The following is a 22,703-nucleotide window of genomic DNA, read 5'->3' as shown; positions in this document are numbered from 1 at the left end:
GGAATATCGAATATATTTCGGGCGGTTAAATATTTTTTTTATATAGGTGTGAAGCCCGATGGAGTATTGGGCACTGATCCCTTGCTCGTGCATTACCGCGAGGAAAACGAAAGGCTGCAGAATGCAAATGAGGAACTGGCGGAAAAAGTTCGCAACCTCGGGGAAAGCCTCGCCGAACGAGATTGCTGCGACGATCCGTGCGAAAAAGTTAAATACGTGAGGAGGAAAATGGCAGCGCAGAGAGATCGTTTCATTGTCGAAAAAAAACAGTACATAATGCCAATTGACTATGAAATTCCACTAAAACAGTTTAATGAGTCCCTCTTTTTTAAATTTTTTCCTTTCTGCATTTTGCTTTAATAAGCAAAAAAAAAAAAAAAAAAAGAAAAATGAAAGTAAAATAACACCGAGAAAGAATAACGAATACGATCTACGACATTAATATTAAACTAATCATTCAGTCACAATCGTGACGGTAAGAACAGACTTCTGTTTTAGACTTTCGCGAAGTTATATAGCTTTAAAAGGAGATTAATCACGGTTCGTCGGTCGCGATATTTCCACGAAAACCATCTATCTTCATTAAACGCGGTACGCCAATATAATTACGTGCAAACTGTTGATATCGTGACAGAATGCGAGACACGATATCGCATCTGAAGCTGAAACTGGTGGAAGCCGAGGAGGATACTTCCTGTGCGGCATTAAATCGTTTGAGGGCAAAGCTTCGTGAGTTAATGAAAGATGGTCAGAAGGCCGATCAACAGGTGCCCGTGGTTGTCGAGAGATCAATGCAGACGTCGGTGGATCCATCAAAGAGCTACGAAGATCCGCTACGGACGGAGAACGAACGCTCGCAAGCCGAACTGACGCAAACTCAACGTTCAATGAGAGGGGTTGTTACATCGGTCCCGGAAGTCCTTCCTTTACCCACAGACGAAGAAAAGACGGACACGTCCGCGCTTCTAAGTCAGCTCCGTAATTGCGAAGCGCTCCTGGCTGAATTGAAAACGCATTTGAACGAGAAGACGGCTTACGCGGAGGCTTTACAAAGCGAGCTTTATCAACAGAAGGCCGCCGTCGTTGCACCTGCATTAGATCTAGGTCAGGTGACCGTCGGTCCTGCTACCACGACGGAGAAAGAACCCGAAACACCTGGCGATAAGGTATCTTCTTCCCTGTTTCTTCGGGTCGGTAAATACCCCCGCAGTCGGTTTGCGCGTGCGATACGTTAAAAGTCATGAATGTTTTATGCCGACACGGTGTACTCCTCTGTTTCGTCGAGATGAGACAAATGCTGGAGGATGTTTATACTTGTCCAACTCCGCAGCAGTATTCATGACAATTGGGTGTTTGTTCGCAGATTACCGAGCTTCGCGAGAGCCCGCGGCAGTCGGAACTAGCTGCGCTGGGCGTGAGTAAGTTGCCGAGCGAGATCGAAGATATGAGGTCCCAACTGTATAATCTTGAGACGGAGAAAAAGGAACTTCTCGATGAGCTGGAGAAGATACGGGACGAGATGTCCGAGAGAGACGGCCAAATAAATGAACTAAACGAGTCTCTGAAGAGGAACATTCAGACAATGAAATTCGAACGCGACGAATTAAATATTAAGAATGCATTGTTGGACAGAAGGATTCAAAAAATAGACGAAGAAGAATTGAAGGGAGCGAAAGAGAAAGATAACGAATTGAAGCGCGAGATCGATAAGTTGAACGCTGACCTGCGACTCGAGGAAGAAAAATTTCAAGTGGCGCAAAAAGAGCTAGAGGGCACGAAGGACGATTTGCATAGTCTTGAGGCTGAGAATGAATTCTTGAAAGAGACATTGGAAAATGCTAAATTGGAGACTAACGAACTTAAAGAAGAAAATGTTGCTTTGAAAAACAGTCTTGATAATATGATTAAGGAACTGAAAGCTGCGACAGAAGAAAATAATAATATTGAGCCTAAGATAGATCAATTATTAATCGAGAAAGAGTATTTAAGAAATGAATTAGAAAAACGAGCGGCGGAGACGGATCAATTAAAATCCGAAGGAGTTGCGTTGAAGGACGGTTTCGATAGACTGCTACGAGAAATGGATAGATTAAAGGTTGAAAACGATAAACTGGAGGACGAAAGTACTGTTGTTAAAACCGAAAGGGACAATCTGGAAACTGAAAAGGACAACTTGAAATCCGAGAATGGTCTTCTTAAAGACGACTTGTCTAAGACAAATGTAGCGTTAGACGATGCAAAGAAACAATTGAGCAAATTTAAAGTCGAGAATGGAGTTCTTACAGAAGAATTGGAGAAGGCTAATGTAAATAATAACAAGCTACTCGTGGACTTCAATACTTTGCAGAGCGAAATGGTGAAGTTAAAGTCGGAGAACAGAAAATTGCTACAAGAAGCGGATGATGAGAAAGAAGAAGTAACAAAGTTATTGTCCGAAATAGAAACTCTGAAAAAGGAAGCGGATAATACAAATAATAAATTGACGAGGGCAAATAACGAAGTTGCAGATTTGCGGCAAGAAGTGGCTGGGTTAAATAATGAGCTGAAAGAGGGAAAAGTTATAAATGAACAGTTGCAAGCAGACATTCGCCGAACGGGTGAAGAAAACGAAAATATCAAGGCGGAAGTGAACAGCTACAGAGACGAAAATGATAGGGTAAATGCTGAGCTAAACGAACTGAAAGAACAAATAAATTTATCGACGAGCGAAGTAAATAAATTAAGAGAACAGCTCGACAACGCTGAGGATCGAGTTAAATTTCTTGGGGCTCAGATCGTTAGTTTACAGACTGATAAGGACAAGATGCAGAATGAGATCAGCGCTTTGCAAAATGAGATCAGCAAACTGAAACTAGATCTAACTGCTGAAACTACTGTTAAACGAGACATTCAGGAGGAATTAGCGGCGTTAAAGAACGAAATGAAAAATTTCGTCTTAAAGATCGATGAGATGCAGGCGCAACATGATGTTCTAAGAGAGAAGAGAGACGCCCTTGAGAAAGAACTGCTCAGCCTGACCGAGGAATCGTTGAGCCTAAGGTCCGCGAATGCCGAGATGATGAGCGAGATTAATAATTTAAGGCCGATTATATCTGATCTTCGATCGCAATTATTTAAAACGGAAGAAGATATTGAATATTGGAAGTTGGAAAATTACAGGCTTAAGATGGACGCGGATAAGTTATCCGGCGAGAATGAAATGACAAAGGGAGATTTAAGCGTTTGTAAGGTAGAGATAATTAGTTACGTATTCCCCCTGCAATTTTTTATTCTTTTGATAATAATGATTATACGTTGAAATTCATAGGTTGAATATCAAGCGTTAGAGAAGGAGTTAACGAATCTTAAAAATGAAAAGATTAAGCTCGAGGGAGAAATCGCGGAACTTAAAGATCTGTTAAAAGGACTGAATCTGTCTTCATTCGCCGAAAAATCTGCTAAAGAAGAAGCCGTGAGAGAGCTGACCAAAATTAAGAGCGAAGATGTTGCTTTGAGAGAGGAACTTGAAGCATTGAAATTTGAATTAACTAAATTAAGAACGGAGAACGATAAGATAAGAGATAAGGAATCAACTTTATCACACCTGATAACAACATTGAAAACAGAACTTCAAAATGTAAAGAATGAGGTAACAGCTTTGAAAACAGAGAACGAGACGTTAAAAGAAAAAATAAATGCGCTTGCAGACGACAACAATAAATTAAAAAGCGAATTAGATAAAGTCACACCTGAAGTTGAAGATTTGAAATTAGAGAACGCGAGTTTGAGAGGAGAGCGACAGAAATTCGAGGAAAAATTCGGCAAACTGAGAGCCGAGGGCGATGAGCAGAGGGTTGAAATTAAAAGTCTAAAATCTGACTTGATGGCTGAACAGGCATTATCAGAAAAAATTAAATCGGAATTATCTATTAGCCAATCGGAAAACGATAGATTGAGAACAGAGTTGAAAGAGCTGCAAAAGGATTTAGATGTTTTTGAATTGACGAACAGTAAGCTGAACGACGAAGTGGAGGATTTAAAGAAAATGTCGGCCGACGCACGAAACAACGTGGACGCGTCGCAATATCATGTGGCTGCGTTGCTCGAGGAGAAGAGGGCACTTCTGAGTGAGTTAGACGGTTTACGAGCGGAAGTGAGTGGATTAGGTAAAGAAGTTGCGTCGGATAAAGCTGCGAAAGAACTTGCCGAGAAAAAGGCGATCGTTCTAAGCGGTGAATTAATAGAGTTAAAGGCGGACCTAGATAAGGCGCGTGTAGAAAATGAGAGTTCGAGACGTGAATTGAACGACATGAACAGCCGATACGTCGATTTAGAGAATGAGAATACTGTCCTAAAAACGGAAAATGTTAAAATAGTAACAGAACTCGATTCCTTCAAATTGGATTTAACAATAGTGAGAAATGACCTCGATAAGTCTGAGAATATGAACAGGGAATTACAAGCAGAAATCAATGAATTGAAAAAACTGCTCGGCGATGTCGAAGGAAAGATTACATTTTTAAATGGGCAGCTTGATGATTTGTCACGTGAAAAAAGCAGGCTCGAAAAAGAGGTAAGCGAGGAGATAACTCGAGCCGCAAATTCAAAGACTCGCGCCGATGACGCACGTGCGCAGCTTGATAGCTTAATTAACGACTTGAACGCAGAGAAAACCGGCAAGGATGCCGCTTTAAAGGAACTGAATGCTTTGAAAGAAGTCTTAGCCGAATTGCGGGACGATTTAAATAAATGTAAGGCGGACAACGAACGATTAACAATCGAACTGGCTATTTTCGAAACGGCCGTAACTAAAAATGCAAAACTTCCCGAAGATCTGGCGAAGGTAAGGACGGAGTATGATAAAGAGCGGCAGGATTTAGAAAAGTTAACGGCAGAAAACGAGGAATTGCGGGACGAGTTAAAGAGAGCGGGGAATGAGATCAATAAATTAAAAGAGAATATTGAGAAATCGAAAGGCGATTTTATAGAAGATGTGGACGATATCGACAGGTTCGAAAATGAATTGAAGAAATTGATGATCGAGATAGACAGGGCGGGAGAAGATTTAAAGCATGCGACGGAAGAGAATAATAAATTAAAAATGATCAATGATACTCTCGAATTAGAACTAGGTCGATTGAAAGCCGAACAGAACGAAATAAAAGCTTATCCCGTGCAAGATGGGGACGTTAATGGGTCGAAGGACGAAATCCGAAAACTATTTACCGAAAATAATGCGCTGAAAATCGAAAACCTGAAGCTGAAATCCGGATTGGAGCATTGTCAAGCGGAGAAAGAGCGCTTAAATGAAATTAACAATTTGCAGAGGGAAAAAATTGAATCGTTGGGATCTGTCCTCCCCGCCGTAGGTTCGTTCTTTCGATATACATATTAAAAAAAAAGATATTAACGTCTATTTAAATCAATGGATATAATTTAATCGTGTAATGCGTTCTATTCATTCGATAGTTTTTGGCGAATCTTTTTCTCACCATTAAATTTTGCCCGCATTTGCATTAAAGGAAAGACATCTTTGTAATTCCAGAGGCTGGCGTGATTAAACCGGATGAATGCGGCGACTTCGTTAAGGCGAATGAATTACTGAAGAAGCAAATTGAAAAGCAATATCACGGTAAAAAACTTGCATAAAAACTTTTTCAACTGTTTTTGTCACTCCGGCAGTTTTTATCGCGCCGCGGAAACGTGGGATTTCCTTATTCATAGCCCCGTAATTAGCAGTCCAGCTAATACCTTAATAAGTTAAGCATTTTCATAAACTCGCGACACTCGAAGGCAGCGTTTTGCAAAAATTTTTTTCTAATTTATTAATTACGCGCTAACGCCGGCGAAAGTCACGCGCGCTCGTTTGCGTAGCAAGGTAACAATATCTCGACGTATTTTGAGATACATAGGAAATGACACGGACGAACTCTGATTACATAATTTCTACAAGTTGGCTTCTGCGTTTGTTCTCGCAACTCAATAGCCGTGCAACGCGTGCGTGATTATATACAATTTGTGGACGGCAAAATTCCCTCGAGACCCGTGATGGCTACAACGTGGGACGATGACTTTGAGATCGAGCGATGGACCGTACCGTCCATCGTCGAGTTATTAACGGAATCGCGAAAGCTGTCCGAGAACATTTATCTGACGGAGGTCGAAGTGCAGAATATCGATAAACTGTTAAAGCTGCTTAATCAGTGCAGAAGAGACAACGAGGATAACATAAAGAAATTATTGGTAAAACTGGCGACAAATAGAACGTTAGCGTCTTGTACCGGCGTCTTGTTTGACGATTTATTCCGAGAATAATTTCAATTTTCCTGCTTGCATATTAACGCCGGAAATGAATCGTTGCTAGGAGCTTGGCGTGGAAGTTACCAAAGTTGCAGGTGTGGATAATGGCGATGAGCTTGCAGCTTTTGACCCTGAATCTTGGTTGAAGGTACATACGCGCGGTGATAAGAGTTTATTTTACTAGTTTACGTCTTTATATCAAATCACGACGCAGTACTTGTAATAAGTAAATGATATCGAAAGTCTACCCAAAAAAAAATAATTATTATTTACTTATTTATTCATATTATACTGAATTAAATTATAGCTGTCGAAATAATTTTTTAATTGTAAAATCTTTCGCTCGCCGATATAAATGATTATATTTATCTCACTTCCAGTCATTGACATTAACGCAGCTGGCCGAACTGCACGATAAGATCTGTCTGTTAACTTCAAATATGGTGCAACGAGATAGCAGCCCTGCGGCCTCCGATCGATCGGCGATTAATCGGGACCACAGTGGCGATCGACTGCAGGCGGATTACGATGCTTTAAACCGGCGGATCGCCGCCTTGCAGAAGCAAATAGCCGAGAAACAGATTGAGGCGGGGTGGAAGCTGCAGGAATTAAAACGGACTCTTCATCTCGAGCAGGCAAACCTGATTCAAATCTCCGATCGGATGGGTCTCGAAAAAAGGCGCAACCTGGTTCTCCATCTCACCATGGATTTGACTTAATATTTCCTCTCTTTTCTTTTCTTCTTTTAAGTATTAATAAATATATTTAAAGTGACGTTTGCTTTGAAGGAATTTTTGTTATCTGGCGCACAACAAAAAGGCGAAGTATTCCACCTTCGTGTTATAGCGTACAAAATAAAGAAACAAAGACACGAAATAAATTTAATATTTAAAGGATTATATCGAATAGTAATTATAGCGAATCGCAATATTGAAGAATTTAATAATATTTTCGATCAATTTCTGTAATTACGGCGATGCCGGAGGAAAGCGAGGATAAAATCGAGCGTCCTTCGATTATTACAGCTTTTTAAAAAGATCCTGGTTTTTATTCTCCCCCCCCCCCTCTCCCCTTGTAGCGCGGTATTAATAATTTCCGAGGCATATAATTGCGATAACGTACCATATTCAGCAACAGCATGGGTTTTGTTGCTAATCACGGCCGAACAATAACAACTAATGAGAGCCGCTTGTTTCGCGGCGCATGCTTGCGCGCCCCGGCGCCACGTGCGATAACGTGATTTCCTGTTTCATTTCGGAGGTCGCGTTGTTCGATCGAGATTAATTCAATTGTATCGGTACCGCATCCGTACCCACGACTTTACTCGGGCTCGTCGGTGCGACCGCCGACGCGCATACGCAGGCTCAATAGAAAGGCGAATGCCGTCGACAAAGAGTAAACATATAATTGAAATGCGAGGATAGATCAAACGATAAATGAATTTCTGAAATCCGTTTTACGGCGTGTCCACCGCACAGAATTGAAATATATTCGCAAAACGCCGGCAGCAGACCGTCGCGAGAGCAGATCGACGTCGACACAACAGATCGACGACTGCACGAGATGCACCTTTTCTTTTTTCCCTCCTCCCTCATTCCCTTTTCTTCCTTTTTTCTCTCCCCCCGGGACGAATCAATTTTTTATTTAAATCGCAGAAGCGGCATCTTACTCTGAATTTAGTCTCGCGTAACTCTGCTTTATAATCGCTTTATAATTGCTGCGTACTTACGAAATTTTACATAGCCGCGTTGTGAATATGAAAAAAAGACGTAACTTTTAGCTACGTAGTTTGTTCTTATTTCGTCTGAAATGAGATTTTCCGCGTGACAGCGATGGTATGGGATGTATAAATACGTAGTATTAGTGACAAATTGCGCCGGAAAGATTTACGAGAGTTTAAAAATGACTGTACATTCATGCGCTTAGTTTCAGTTTGCGTATTTAAATATTCTTCGTATCAAACAGCTTGCAGCTCATTGCATTTCCATATTTTCTATATGAGATTGGGATTCTAGAATCGATGTTTAATTAAACATTTCATTGCTGTAACGTAGGAACAGCCTCAAACATCAGCCACGATGAAGTTGATACTCAGAAAGTAATTAATCATATTTATTATCAATGTCAATGTTTGTCCGTTTGCATCAATCTGCTTCAATGAGATACATACAAATTGTCGTTTATGCCACATAAGAATAAATACTAGATAAAAAGTTAAAAGTTATTACAAAAAAAAATTTTCTTTTTTTTTTTTAATTGTTAAAAAAATATTTTTATGCATATTTTTTTTTTTTTTGGTTCAGTGACTTATAGAAATATTTTTAAATGATAAAATTGATAATTTATTACGCGCTAAGAATATTTTAAATTTCTAAAACGTTTTAAAATGTATAAGAAAATACGTGCTTATATCAGAATGTGATACATTTATCGTAAAAAAATATCAGAATAACAAACAATTTAACAGTGGATCTTGATATAAAATTCTTTAATCTTATTGATATAAAATTCTTTAATCTCATTTACTATTTGTCTTTTTAATGTTTGGACATTGATAATATATATTTATATATGTATGTCTCGCCAATTTATAGATACATAGATATCTTATTTACTTAGTAATTGTAACTGTTTTCAAATAAATATATAAGATGATATACTAAATCGTCATTTCTAGTTCAAGGAACATGAGTTTCAACTTTGTCGCTGGTTTATCAGTAGATAATAAAATTTTAAATTAAGAAAGTAAAATGATTCAGCATATCTACCATTCCATATGTTAACACAATTATAATGCAGTGATTATAAACCTGTCAGTATATATATTCCGAGTCATTCTTTCCTCAGCCGTATAATCAGAAGTTGAAACTCTTCTGTTAAGCTCCGAGTGTGGTAAACGTCGCGCAGTGTTGTTATATATTTCTCAGAAATGTCAGTGAACCATTATCAGAATCACCCAAGTCTGCCGTGAAGTACGATTAAGTAACAATTAGAACTCGAGTAACGTAGGTTTCGTTCTAAAGAGAGCCGGTTTATCGCGATGGCTGCGGGCATGCTCGAAATTTTCGGTGCTTGTGTGGTGATTTTGTATTTACTTTATTATTATTTAACCTGCGACTTCGATTATTGGACATCACGCGGTGTCAATGGGCCGAAGCCCGTACTGTTCTTCGGCAACACCGTCGATTTCTTTATGGGAAAGAAATGCATGGGTGAATTTTACAAAGACATATACAACCGGTACTCGAACGAGGCTATGGTGGGTGTGTTTTTAAGAGGTAAACCCGCGCTCGTTTTGAGAGATCCTGAGTACATCAAACAGGTATTGATTAAGGACTTTACCACCTTTGCCGATCGGCTGGGGACAGTTTTCGAAAAGGTGTGTTAAAACCTCGTGTAAGAACGTAACATATAATACCGATAATAAAATCAAACTCGATATAAAACGTAGGAAATGCCAAAAATTTTAGAAATTATCAAAAATAATTATTTTTATAATTTACTTTTGTCTCTTTCTCGTTTCTCTTTTTTTTTCAATTTATAAACGTACGCGTCAATTATAATAAATAAGTTAAAAAATTAAGAGTTGAGAAAAATATCTCTTTTTCTCCCTCTGCAGTATAAAGTTAAACTGATGTAAGTTTCGGGGCAGGCGTTGATCACACGGAAAACTTTGAGAGGAAACTTTCTAACATAATTCCCGCTTTCTGATACACTGATGCATAATTTATAGGCCGAACCTATGTCCATGCACCTCTTCAGACTCGACGCTGTTAGATGGCGACCATTAAGAACGAGGCTCTCGCCCATCTTCACGTCTGGAAAGTTGAAGGACATGTTTCACTTGTTGCTGAACTGTTCCGACCACTTCGAGAAGTATCTTGACCAGATAGTATCTAAAGACGGTATCGTCGAATGCCGGGATCTAACGTCGAAATTCACCACCGACGTGATCGGTTCGTGCGCTTTCGGCCTCGAAATAAACGCGTTGAAAGAGGAGAATAATCAGTTCCAGAAAATGGGTCGCAAAATATTCCGCTCAACTTCGAAGACCGTGATTAGAATTTTGCTGAGAGAAGTTCCGTGGCTCTACAAGCACTTCGGATATTTATTGGACGACCATGACGTAACCAAGTTCATGACAGACGTTACTCGAGACACTATACAGTACAGGAAGCAGAACAATATAAGCCGGCATGATTTCATCGACACACTTATCGATCTTAAAGATAATCCCGACAAGCTGGGTGTTAATAGTAAGAATATTACTTTTTCAATTTTCGCGTTCTCCTATCGATCTCGTCGTTAACTTTTTTTTTCTTTCAGAAGTAATAAAATAATTATTTACTTTATAGATGTAACGGATGCTTTTATCGCTGCACAATCGTTTGTATTTTTCGCGGCCGGCTTCGAAACATCTTCCTCCACGATGTCTTATGCGATGTACGAGCTAGCGCAAAATCAATCAATTCAAGATAAAGTTCGAGAGGAGATTAAAGAAGTCCTTAATAACGACGACGGAGTTATATTATATGAAAACATCAAAAAGATGAGCTATTTGGAAAAGATCTTTCAAGGTCTGTTCTTGAGAAATAATTCTTTAATAATTCAACGACTCAAATTTATCTCCAAATAAATTTAGAACTCTGCCCGATAAAGTTCTCTTAAAGAAGAAGTGACAATTTTCCAAAGTATTTTATTCAACAAAAAAAAAAAAAAAAAACCTAAGATTAATCGAAAATATCTTTCCCTAAATCCAGTATTTGTTACTTTACAGAAACTCTTAGAAAATATCCACCAGTTATGTATCTCACAAGGAAACCTATAACAAATTACACTTTCGAGGGTACTAAAATCGATATACGAAAGGGACAGCAAGTGATTATACCCACTTACGCAATTCATCATGATCCAAATATCTATCCAAATCCGGAAGTTTTCGATCCCGAACGTTTTACACCAGAGAATATGAAGCAGAGAAATCCCATGTATCATTTGCCTTTCGGAGACGGTCCAAGAAATTGCATCGGTAATTGAAAGAACTTACGATCCTACATACATAATACACGATTGTCTCGAAAAGTAACGGTATATTAAAATAGACGTTGATTTTTCAGGGGCAAGATTTGCTGTTAATCAAACCAAGGTTGGTTTAATCAAGGTGCTAACGAATTATAAAATAGATATTTGTGAGAAAACTCAGATTCCAATTCAACTCGCTCCACTGAGCTCCCTAATGTTGCAAACAACTCACGGCATATATTTAAAACTAACGAAGATCTCTTAGAGATAACTATAACATTAAGTAATTATATTATATCATGCTATTTATGTATGTATACTAATAAGTATGTATGTAACTAATAAGATTAGGCAAAATGTAAAGTGTAAAATAAATACAAATGTTCCGCTACAAATACGTAATCTTAGTAACATGCTTGCAACACGTATTAAATCATTAAGATAACGTTTATAACATAAAACATGTAAACAAGATTTTTAATGCTCGAGCGATAAAATCATATTCAGATAATTTTACATTGCCAATTGCGACGAATTCGTGCGATTTAAAGGTTTACTACGAAAAATTGTTTGCTCAATAATATATAAACTTTATCTGAGTTTGCGTAATATTAAATATTTTATATAATTTTTACGCAGTAAATAACAAGCGCTTTTCGACGTCTAGCATAATTAAACACACGGATAATATTATATAAACACTTGACTCGGTACTTTACATTAAGCTCTGCTTTTTATCACAGCAAATATCAGATTCACGGTGTATGAGACAAGATTACATATCAGATAATTAATTAAGCTTAACGTAACGCTATAGTAATATTGGTGATAACGTTAAAAATAATTAAAAGCAATCATATTATTATTGACAGGCCGACAATGTTTAAATACGCTGACGTGCATTTCAATAATGTTCTTTACTATCGCCGTCATCAATAATTAATATAATTTTCGTAATAATGCTTATTTAAAAAATAACGCTATACTGCACAAATAATGCTGTTCCGACATGTTTAAAATTTTTTACTTACTTCGCAAGAATTACTTATATTCAATTTCGATAATAATATGCCCTACATTTCGTTTAAATACGGATTTCTTTTCGTTTATTTTTTTTATTAAAGATTTTGAAAAATATTTGATTAATTCAATTGTTTTTTTTTTGTAATGTAATATTTGTATTTTATTATTACTTAGCTTTTAATATATTTACTGTAAGCTTTGCAATTAATTATACAAGAGAAGAAATTCAAATAAGTTCTAAGGTATGAATTGCGTTAGGAAGACATTTAAAAACACCGAGCATTAAAAAAATTTTGTACACAGTTCTAGGCTATTATATTAGAAGCTAAACTCGGATTACAATTTTTGAAATGGGGATTACAAACGGATACACACACAAACGAACATAAAAGAGAAAAAGTTTGTACGGCAGTTTCTTGTGATATAAAAAAGAAATCACATCGACGACTGCTTATTAAAAAAAAAAAAAATATATAGATATATCTCTTTTGCATTACATCGTCGTTTTATGCACAGTAACGTTTATAGCTGCTAGTGTCTGACTTTAAAGTTTTTATAAGAAATAGTAGCGGAATTAAAATTTCTAACGATAACGATCTAAGAGCTAATCCTGTGATGACCATTATATCGCTATCCACTACATCACCTTCCAAATAGAAATAAATTAGATTTAATTTCCGTTGAAAGGAAATTAACGATGCACGATGATTTGCAATATCTTACTCTGATATGCTTGTTCCGGTAACGTACTACTCTACATACATCATAGCGATTACAATTATCGTAGTGTGAAGAGGTCGACTCTGTCGCTGATTATTTTGACAAGAGTTATATTCAAGAAGATAGCGATAAAACAATTACTAAATTAAACCCGATAATGCAAACAGAGGAATATTATTAATGAAGATTTGTTTTTTTTCCAGCTTGTTTTTTCTTAATGAACGTGACTTGGCATATACGTATCGTCATTAATTACCACGGTTGTTTAATAAAATAAAAAACGATTGTTAATATCTTCATCGTAACTAGATGTACGCAAAGAGATAAATAACAATACTTCGCTAAAGTGCTGATTGCGAGATAATATTCCGGTATCTCGGACTATTCTCATTTTGGCAAGTGTAATATCTCGAGCGAATCATCGCTCTACAATGGCGTTCTAGGAACTTGTTGCGGAAGCAATAAACTTTCGTCTTGAGTACACCTTAATGTGAGTACACCTTGCGCATCTGTGCTGTTAGTGAATATAGTATAATTATGGCAAACGTGAATGGGTGGTATGGCCACTCGATACGTGTTACGTGTATAAACCTGGCGCTAAACGTTATTACACAGAAGCAGCTGCTCGGAAGGAGATATATTTTCAGAAAGTTTTATTGACACCGGGCAATTCCAAAGCCGACCGTCACAGGATCGTTGCAATACAAATTTTTATAAAATTTTTAAATAAACGCAAAAGAGACAGCTGACAAAAAGTTAACATTTTTACGTTTTTCCAGTTATGTTCGCGAATTTTATATGTCCATGCCAATGCAATGCATGCGTTTCACGCGTGTACACATGCGTGATTTTTTTTTTCTTTCTTTTTTTTTCCGGTTAACCGACGTGCACGTAAATCACTTTCACTGCCTGCGGGGTGCACGAATTAAATCCGGCTTGTTCTGTAATTCAATTTTTAGTTTTTAATACTCGCGCTTTTATGCATTGGCAGTTGTCATTTTTCTTTAATTTTTTTTTATTTTACTGTAGCACAAAGCTCAAAAAAAAAAAAAGGAAAAAAAAATCTGCGCGCAGTATATCGGAATGCATTAATGTAAAGAATCAAATAGAAGATAGTAATAAAATAAAATAAAAATTCGTCGGCATATTATGTCATTTTTTTAACGTTATATATATAAAATTTTTTTTTTTTCATGCTTAATATTTTTCGCAATTTTATTTGACCGTGTTTTATTTCTAATAGGACTTATTTCCATTTAAATAATACTTTTTCTTTCTCAATATTTTCTCTGTGAATTTTGGGCGAGTAGTTAGTACACCAGTAGTTTCGGTCGGATGAGAGGGAAACGCGAAGTAGTCGTGCACGTAGTTGGCCAGGCACATAGAACGTAGTGTTATTTTGACAATACCAGTAACACGGCGTTTGCCATTTTGCGTGCAACGCAAACCGGTGCCAAATGCTTTGTGTTACAAGTAATAACCATCCATTCCCATAAACATTTGACATAATTTTTCTTGTAAATCCAAACAATTAAAAAAAAATATGCATGGTTTTACATTTAGAAAATTATTGTGTACCGAAAAACAATCTCGTCTTCAAGTCTTAGACATTGTACAAAAACAGAAATTAGCGACTGTGATCTAAATTATTTTTTCCTGATGCAGGCTAAGGGACTCTTAAATCCATGGCGTGAAATTGTTCTAATCCGTCTAAAAAAATTCTTAAGGACTTTCTTAATTTTATTAATGCACTTCAGAATTGTCTTAGTTCGTCGCGTGTCTTGCTGCGGGGCGCAGATTACTTTCTCAAATCATTAACCTTTATTTCTCATGTTCCGCGAGCTACAAGCTAAACATAAGTGATCCGCGCTTTCTTTATTCCGTATCGTTCGCGGTCTCAGAGTTATCAACGAGACAGCGGTCGTTTTCTAGCCTTCCCTCGATTCGCGAAGTGTCGGGCAGCCCGAAGGGAGGGAAAACGCGCGCAGTGGAGTAGGACGAGGTCGGTCGCGGGAGCGAAGGGGATGAAAAGTGATCGGCGGGCGCTTTAAGCGCCGCACCGGAGGGTGACGGACTTGTACGAACCTCACCGAGCCAAGCCGAAAGCTTCGACGGCACCGTCAGTAGGCCTGCCGCAACGCCGCAGTGAGCGCGCCTTCCACCTTGAGCAGGGGGTGCGCGTTTCCCCGGAAGACCGCTCTCGATCGGTTGGAAATCGCCGATCGGATCCGGTCACCGATTCGAGGCGCGGACGAGATCTCGACGTCGAACGGGGCCGATCCATGCACGACAGGGTGAAAGTGATCCTACCTAAGATCCTCGCGGTGCCCGGACCACCCCCGGACGCTCCGTATCGCGAGAGGAAACTCGGCGCGAGCTCACCGCCGTCGGCCGCTGACCCTAAGAATTACGCGGCTGGGGGTTGCTCACCCTCGGCGGGGAACGTACGCTACGCGCCAGAGGACTCTTCCCGAGTGATCGCGTGGATTCCCGTGTCTGTACCTAAAATCACGTCGGAGCGATACGACAGGTTCGCTGGTCGATCGGACGTAATTGGAAATGCCAACGCCTCCGCGCTTGTCGCCCGAACGCTCCTTGATTTATTCGCGGCGCGCTATAATTATTAAAAGCGCCGCGGCGTAAAATTTACGTAGGACGAGTGGGCGGTGATCCCAATATACCAAAGTGCACAACGTGAAATGTTTCTCGCGCGCGGGGCACGGCGGCGTGCTGGCTGCGCTCGTTAACGCTCGACGTGATCGCGACTAGCGGAGTCTTCCGGCTCATCGATTTTTCCGTCCCACGTTTCTCGAAAACATCATTACGTCACTAACGCCGCGCGATGACGGCGGCACGGGACGTGGGATGGATCATTTCGCGCGTGTGAGACTTAGTGGTGTATGAAATGAACGCCAATAGACTGTGCAAGGATGTACGATTAGCCGATCGAGTAACCCCGTTAGAGACGACGTTGGCGCTCGCGTACATAAATAACGCGCGTAATCGCGCGGAGCCTTTAAGGAGTTACGCGACTTACTTATAATCCGCAGTTTTACGTTGAGAATCTGCCGGCGAAGTGCCTCGCGTGCTCCGTCAACTGCGCTTCAAGCCTCCTTTCAAAAGCGCAGGTCGAGACCACCCGCCGTCGTTCTCGCTCGTTATCGTTAAAAGTGTACACCGGAACGTTTTACCGGGAGGAGCTCTCGCCGCCGGTGAAAAATCGGAGGACTGGCGAAAGTCAGATTGATCCCCACTCCCTCCCTCGTCTCTCGCGTCTCACGAGATGCACCCGTTAGTACCGAGATTCCGGATGACCTGACGGATCACCAGGGATCGCTCGTCTCATTGAAAGTTATCGGCCGCGTCGGCCTCTACTTAAGCACGGGGATTTAAGGAGGCGAGTCGCCGGCGCGTCTCTGCACGAGAAGAAGCGGAGGAGCCAGGGATTCATTCCGCTTACAATGGAAAGGATGCTTTTGCTGATGAGCTTGCTGGCCCGGTTCGTCGTAGCGGAAGTTCTGCTCGGCGACGTCGACGAGCCACGTAAGTGAATGAAAAACTTGGGCGCTTTCCGGCGCCGGGAAAAGAACGGAAAGTGGAGTAAAATGTAATGCATAATTGCGAAAAAAAAAAAAAAAATTATAAGAAAAGAAAATCCTTGTTCCGTTTCTCTCCGTTCGTGTGCGCACGCTAATGGGATCGGGAAAATAAATAATTGGTCCGGATCGATAGGTATTTTTCGATTCTTGTTACGTAACGCTTCCACCTTCAGTTTGTGCTTCTCCGAACTTACGTTATCGGTTATATACGCCTAGCACGTTTAAGGCTAAGTATCTACGTTGCTTTCGCAGGTAACGGGGAAAATGTTTACGCTTGCAATATTCCGCTGCTTTCAACACAGTGAAAATATTTACGCGCTTACATCAGGATCGCTTATATCGACGCCGGTATCGATTTTCCATATCACAACGCAGGATAATGAACCGCCAGACGACTCCGCGCTGACACGAACTGACGGACAATCGGTGTTTTCAGTAAAATTTTACTAGACCAGTTCCAGCAGAAATTGAATGAAATGTTTGAAGTACGAGGAATTAAAATTTACGAAAAAAAAATCGCGATTAATTTAGTATTTCGCGGAAAAAGAAAAAAAAAATTTTGATTGCTACTAATCATTGCAAACATTGCAAAATATTAATGTCTCATTAAAGCGTCAAAGTGCATTAAGATTGCAGCAGGATCTCGAATAATTATCGTTTCAATATTTTATGTATTAAAAAGATGACGCGATAACGTCAAAATAAATGTTTCCGTGGTACATGCAATTACACGTAGGACTGATAAAACGTTTTTTTTTTCCGCTCGTATCCCGAGTATCTAGTCGCTCACAGAGAATTATTGTGACAAGTACATCTGAATAAATTACAAAAATGTAATTAATTAACAAGCGGGTCAGGTTAATTAATTACCGCAATAATTATGCGATTGTCTTTAAAAAAATATCGCGCCAGCTATTTTCAGTATAGATAAAAGAAAATATATATTAACGAGAAGTTGACGGTAGTCTAACTAAATGGTAAAAAAAAAAAAGTAAAAAAAGCTAACCAGAATCCACCAATTTAATTTTATTCACACTTTTGGATTCAATATTTAACTAGAATAAATTTTAATTATCGGACGTTCCAAAAATTCCGCTAAAGAAAAATTGTCACTCATTTCGATAGAAAATATCACTTTGTTATTATTGTACTATTGATTTTTCGGAATACCTCGCATATTTATCGTGCGCGCCAATAAAACGACCGGACAATAATTGTACGATTACCGATCGTTTGCCAATGTCTGGAATTATTGCGTCGGCGGAACACGTCGTCGGACGGCGGTGCAATTATCATGCAACAACGGCTTGGGCAAATAGCGGCATTAAATGCGAAACTAAATCGAGCAAGACGAGAATTTATTTCGGTAATTCGATATACGTATATATGTATGTGCATATATATATATATAGTATATATTTCGGTATTACGAAGCGAGCCGATGCGCCAGGTGACAAACGACGTGTTCTGATTTACGACACGGGAAGGGGTGAAAGGACACGACGGAATTTCAGGCCGCGACACGCCGCTGCGATTTACGCCACTAATTAATGGCGAAAGACAAGTTGGCGCGTACCGTCATCGTAGCGACATCGGCGACAACCTCATAATCGTTATCGTGCGTGATGTGATGCGTCGCGTGCTCGGGTGCCCGGAAAAAGCGCAGAAGGGTAGCGGGGCGGAACAGAAGCGTACATTAATTTTGACGTACGCACAGAACGTGAACGGCGTCGAGAATTCGCCGCCTGTCAATAGTTGTTTTGCGGGGGACGCGCGCGGCCCTTCGCCACCGTCGTGCTCCACGACATCGGACAGGACCGCAACCCGTTTATTTAATCGATGCATTATGCAAATTGACATAACGGCTCCACTTCGGATGCAGTAATCGACCGCCATCTCTCGACAGATTCACAATGGGCCAACATGTACGCTGAATAATTGGCAGTAGCGTATCGTGGGTTGAAAATCAAAGCCGCCGCTGCGTGTGCACCCTTCATACCCCCCTTCCCGTCGCCCCGTTGTCCCTGTCCCCCGCGGTCTACCCCATACCCGCGAATTCTCGTGTATATCAGGAACCAACGATGGACCCCTGGCGTGTAACTCGCGCGCACACAAATGCATAATGGTTTGCACACCGTCGGTACGTGTTGTTCTGGTTGGAATTGAATAGCGTTGGGAGGGAACCGTAGATCGCGGAACGCACGAATTGGGGAGGAAAACAAAAAAAAAAGAAAAAAAAAGATAGAAAAAAAAACCCCACGCCATGCGAGTAATAAAATGATCTCGTTGGAATTTTTTTTATATATACAAAGCGGTCGCGCGCGAACTGCCGTCGTTCAAAGAACTAGGGAATCCCGTAATAAAGAGCGCTCCCACAACTCATGCGGCGTCGATGCGCGAATTCGCGAATTTACGGCCTTCGATTGTTTTACACAATTCTTGTCAGTTATGAAGATATATGAAGGCCACCGTTATTCCGCCGTGGCTCCGTTAGCCTTTCGCTAATATTTCAAACTCTTCTTAAAATCCCCCTCTTATCTGTTGTCACGAGAGAGATTTTTATCTTACCTTATTTGTACTTTAAATAAAAAAGGAGAAGAAAAAAAAACTATTGCTCTCGCCATCTCGCTTTTCCGACGATTCAGATTTAATCGTCAAGCTTTCAAACCCCGACGCGTTAAAGTTTAATATTCAGCCGTTTGAACCGGTCAAGGATGTCTACTCCGCTCGTTAGGCAAATAAAACCAAAACGGCGATATATACTACAGTTGAAGACTATGCGTGCAATTTTAAACGGCTCTAGGCAGCATCCGTCGACGCGGAGTGTAAGTCAACGTCCTTGTCATGGTTTAAACGCCGATTACGCCTAAGTAGGACGATTGTAAAGTTAATAGGGATGTGGAACTTCTGCAGTATATAGCGCTATCTTATCTACTTCAATTGCGAGGGTACGTACGATATTAAATTTTTATTCGATCGTTAAACTGGATAGATTACGATCGGAGGCATCAAAACGCTATCCGTATATCGGCGCTGTCGTTGGCCATATCATAACGGGCGACTTTACACACTGTATTGCTGACAGTGAAGCAAATTATGAAAGTGCGCCAACTCCCCAGCCGTACACACAACACCAGGTGTGCATACGCGCGGCGCCGGCTAAAAACAAGCTCGAATTAAAAGTTGGTAGTTCTAATCTTCGCCCCGTGCTCGAATAATAAAGATTAAAAGGGCGCGTATTTAAAGAGGAAGCGATTACCGGGGAAAAAATATTTCCAACTTTCCATTAAAAAAGATTCCCCGGCGCGGCGGAGTTCGCGATTAAGCACCACCGCGGTGGTATTATTTATTACAGTTCCGCGTTTCGTTTGCCAATTCGCGCTCACCTGTTTCGGTCGTTGTTTCCTATCGCGCCGCACGTCGCGATCAATGAGTTCGTTATCATTGTTATCTCGCCGGATCTCTATCAAGTTACCCCGCGAAGAAATAGGTCGTAAGTGTCAGTTATAAATTGCTCGATTTTGTATACCGCAATTATAAATGAGAAATAGTACCGTTTATCTGGAATGTGTGAACAAAAAAAAAAAAAAAAAAACAACACGTATCGCGGCGACACGCGAGAGCGTTTATTCATTTCTATGCATATGCACATCACTTTGCGGAAGCTTACTTATAAATCACAGGTGATCACGCAATCACCTAATCGACTTAATAAACTTCGATCGCGCTCGTGACCAATTAAAAGACGCGATAAGCTCTCTCTTCGCACCTGATTTATTTTTAGATCTGCTTGGATTTGATTAAATTACGCAATACACATAAATATTAAAAATAAAAATATAAAATCAAATTGGATTTATTAAAAAAGAAAAAAAAAAATATTGTATTGATATTATATAGGTACGTACGTGATGTAAGCTGAGAAAAATCTATTTTAAAACATATAACGAACGAGCGTTGGAAACGTAATAAAACATCCGCGTGTTTGAAAATTGATTCTCGCTGAAGTCATCAGCGGACGTATGCGAGCGGCCGCTTCAAAGTGGCGCGTCGAAACGCGCTTAAACGATTACAGATCCTCCTCGCGGTAAACCGCGTGTTCGTAATGGAGCGTAATGCGTGCAGTAACGGTCCATTACGGGCGAAGATATTGAAATTCCGCGGGAGTGCAAGCTTTCGTTCGATGGAAACTTAAAATTCTTTCGCCGGCGGTCGCGCCGCCGCGCCGGACGCTCTTCCTCTCTCTCCACCGGTCGGGCTCGAGTTTCATATCGAGCTGTAAGGAGACGCGGGGAAGTTTATAAAGCACGGGTAAACCGGTAGTATTCCACCGGCGTTGCGCGGACTCGAAATAAAAGGAAACTGCAATTACAGCCCGCGGGCGTCGGCGGCGGTGCGCGTCGTGGGAATCGGGAAAGCGCAGTCGCTCCCCTCGCGTCGGGATGTCATCCGCGTCCGCGTCGCCGCGGGTTACGGAAGAAATAGGACGAGAGACAAGAAGAGACGGGGGAGAAAAATACGAAGGGAGGGAAACGAAAAAGAGAGAAAAAAAAAAAAAAAGAGATTCAACGTCCGCCGCGAAATACACGGTAACGATCGGGTGACTCGAGATAACCGAAAGCTCGGCGTGGATAATGTATCCGGACGCACGGCGGAGAGCCTTACCCCGGTTGGGGGGAGGGTGAACATCCCCCCGGCGCACACGTTTGTCCTATTCGGAAGCCGTGATGCAACTGCAGTCGGAACGTGACACCGTTCGAGCCGGGCAGGTGCATTTTTGGCGCGGGGGAGGCGTATTGTTCGCTCCCCTCGCGCATTTTTCTCCTCTTTTCGCTTAGAGAGCGATTTCACCGCCGGTGATTTCGCCGTGCAATTTTGCGCAACGCACGGTGACGAGTACATATAGGGGTTACAGAAGTGCGTTTTATCCCGATCATACGTAATAGGGAACGAGACCTAGAAAGGAAGCCGGTTTTTTTTTATTTCGATATTGACGCGTCGTTACGAAGTCATTCATCATGCGTAAAAGGTACCCCGTGACGTAACTGACAAACTTCACTTGCATATTCTCTGCAATTTAAAGTCGATTTTCTCTTTAGAAGAACAGAACCTACAATCTTTAATAATACTAAAAGAAACCGTGCGCACTCTTCGCGTGAGCTATTTTTCGAAAAGTTGTGTGCCCAATTATAAACTACGAAAAAAAATTATGCAACTTACCAATCTGCATGAACTTCAGCGGAGTTGTAGAATTCTGCTCTGTAACATAAAAAAAAATATTAATGTAGACAAATAATAAATACTTTCTTATAATTTATCGCTAGTATCAAGTCTAGAGCTAGTACCTAGTCACTAGTTAAGAAATATATTTAATCTGCGCGATCTAACCACTAGCTGCAAAATCAGATTAGCTAGATAAATTTCTACTCGAGTATTTAGTATATATATATATTATAAATTATAAAATAAGTAAAAGTTTATTTTTATCCGAATAAAACTAATTCCTTAAAATTAATTCATTTAATTACACTAATATGAATAATTACTCAAGAATTTGCAGTAAAATAGTAATTATATCTAGTCTTGAACATGTTAAAATAGTATAATATAATAATATATTTGTGAAAACTAAAAAGATACAATTAATAATTCACGTGCAATATTAAATTCGCAATATTAATTATTCATTTTTTATGTTAATTTTTTATCAACTTTTCAATTCAAAATTATAATATTATTTTTGCCGGGATAAGTTTATCGCAGTCAGAACGAAAAAAAAATATATAAAAAAACGCGAGAAAATAACGCTACAATTTGGAGTGCGGCCTACGAAAGTGAGCGATCGTTTGAATTCGCGAAAAATAACACGCCTTCGTTAAATTATCCGGATATCGATATTAAGCGGAAGCTGCGCGAGAGGCGTTTGGCAATTTTTAATAAAAGTTTCAGGCTATCAGGCGCTATTTCGCGCTCAACGAGTTTTGCCTCGGATCGAGAAGGTCCGCGCGGCAGACTTTGCCGGTTGCAGCCTTCTCGTTTCCGTGCCGTTGAGCTTATGTC

General features: G+C 40.1%; 3 protein-coding genes across 3 annotated transcripts in view; all 3 read left to right on the top strand.

Moving 5' to 3' along the window:
* The first annotated feature begins 375 nt into the window (after positions 1-375).
* LOC139113578 (early endosome antigen 1) lies at positions 376-7,326 on the top strand. Its single transcript, XM_070674811.1, has 7 exons — positions 376-1,166; positions 1,364-3,229; positions 3,308-5,348; positions 5,525-5,611; positions 5,966-6,222; positions 6,344-6,427; positions 6,660-7,326. The coding sequence occupies exons 1-7, from the start codon at positions 636-638 to the stop codon at positions 6,996-6,998; spliced, it is 5,205 nt and encodes a 1,734-aa protein (XP_070530912.1). The 5' UTR covers positions 376-635; the 3' UTR covers positions 6,999-7,326.
* A 1,760-nt stretch (positions 7,327-9,086) lies between these two features.
* On the top strand, positions 9,087-11,696 carry LOC139113748 (cytochrome P450 6a2). The gene is made up of 5 exons (XM_070675126.1): positions 9,087-9,658; positions 10,013-10,535; positions 10,635-10,856; positions 11,057-11,308; positions 11,397-11,696. The coding sequence occupies exons 1-5, from the start codon at positions 9,320-9,322 to the stop codon at positions 11,564-11,566; spliced, it is 1,506 nt and encodes a 501-aa protein (XP_070531227.1). The 5' UTR covers positions 9,087-9,319; the 3' UTR covers positions 11,567-11,696.
* A 2,572-nt stretch (positions 11,697-14,268) lies between these two features.
* LOC139113678 (neural cell adhesion molecule 2) overlaps positions 14,269-22,703 on the top strand; it is a 30,649-nt gene continuing 22,214 nt past the window's right edge. The window contains exon 1 of the mRNA XM_070674991.1: positions 14,269-16,587. Within this exon, the coding sequence (XP_070531092.1) occupies positions 16,506-16,587 (82 nt within the window). The 5' untranslated portion in view covers positions 14,269-16,505. The remainder of the gene's footprint in view (positions 16,588-22,703) is intronic.

Source organism: Cardiocondyla obscurior, linkage group LG03 (assembly GCF_019399895.1).
Source record: "Cardiocondyla obscurior isolate alpha-2009 linkage group LG03, Cobs3.1, whole genome shotgun sequence".
Classification (NCBI taxonomy): domain Eukaryota; kingdom Metazoa; phylum Arthropoda; class Insecta; order Hymenoptera; family Formicidae; genus Cardiocondyla; species Cardiocondyla obscurior.
The sequence above is the reverse complement of the archived record's forward strand: the minus strand, read 5'-3'. Positions and strand labels throughout refer to the sequence as shown.

Coding starts and splice junctions, on each gene's coding strand:
- LOC139113578 (XM_070674811.1), top strand. CDS start 636: ATGCGAGACACGATATCGCATCTGAAGCTGAAACTGGTGGAAGCCGAG. Junction 3,230..3,307: donor GAGATTTAAGCGTTTGTAAG/GTAGAGATAATT, acceptor TGAAATTCATAG/GTTGAATATCAAGCGTTAGA. Junction 6,223..6,343: donor ATAACATAAAGAAATTATTG/GTAAAACTGGCG, acceptor AATCGTTGCTAG/GAGCTTGGCGTGGAAGTTAC.
- LOC139113748 (XM_070675126.1), top strand. CDS start 9,320: ATGGCTGCGGGCATGCTCGAAATTTTCGGTGCTTGTGTGGTGATTTTG. Junction 9,659..10,012: donor TGGGGACAGTTTTCGAAAAG/GTGTGTTAAAAC, acceptor CATAATTTATAG/GCCGAACCTATGTCCATGCA. Junction 10,536..10,634: donor CGACAAGCTGGGTGTTAATA/GTAAGAATATTA, acceptor TTTACTTTATAG/ATGTAACGGATGCTTTTATC.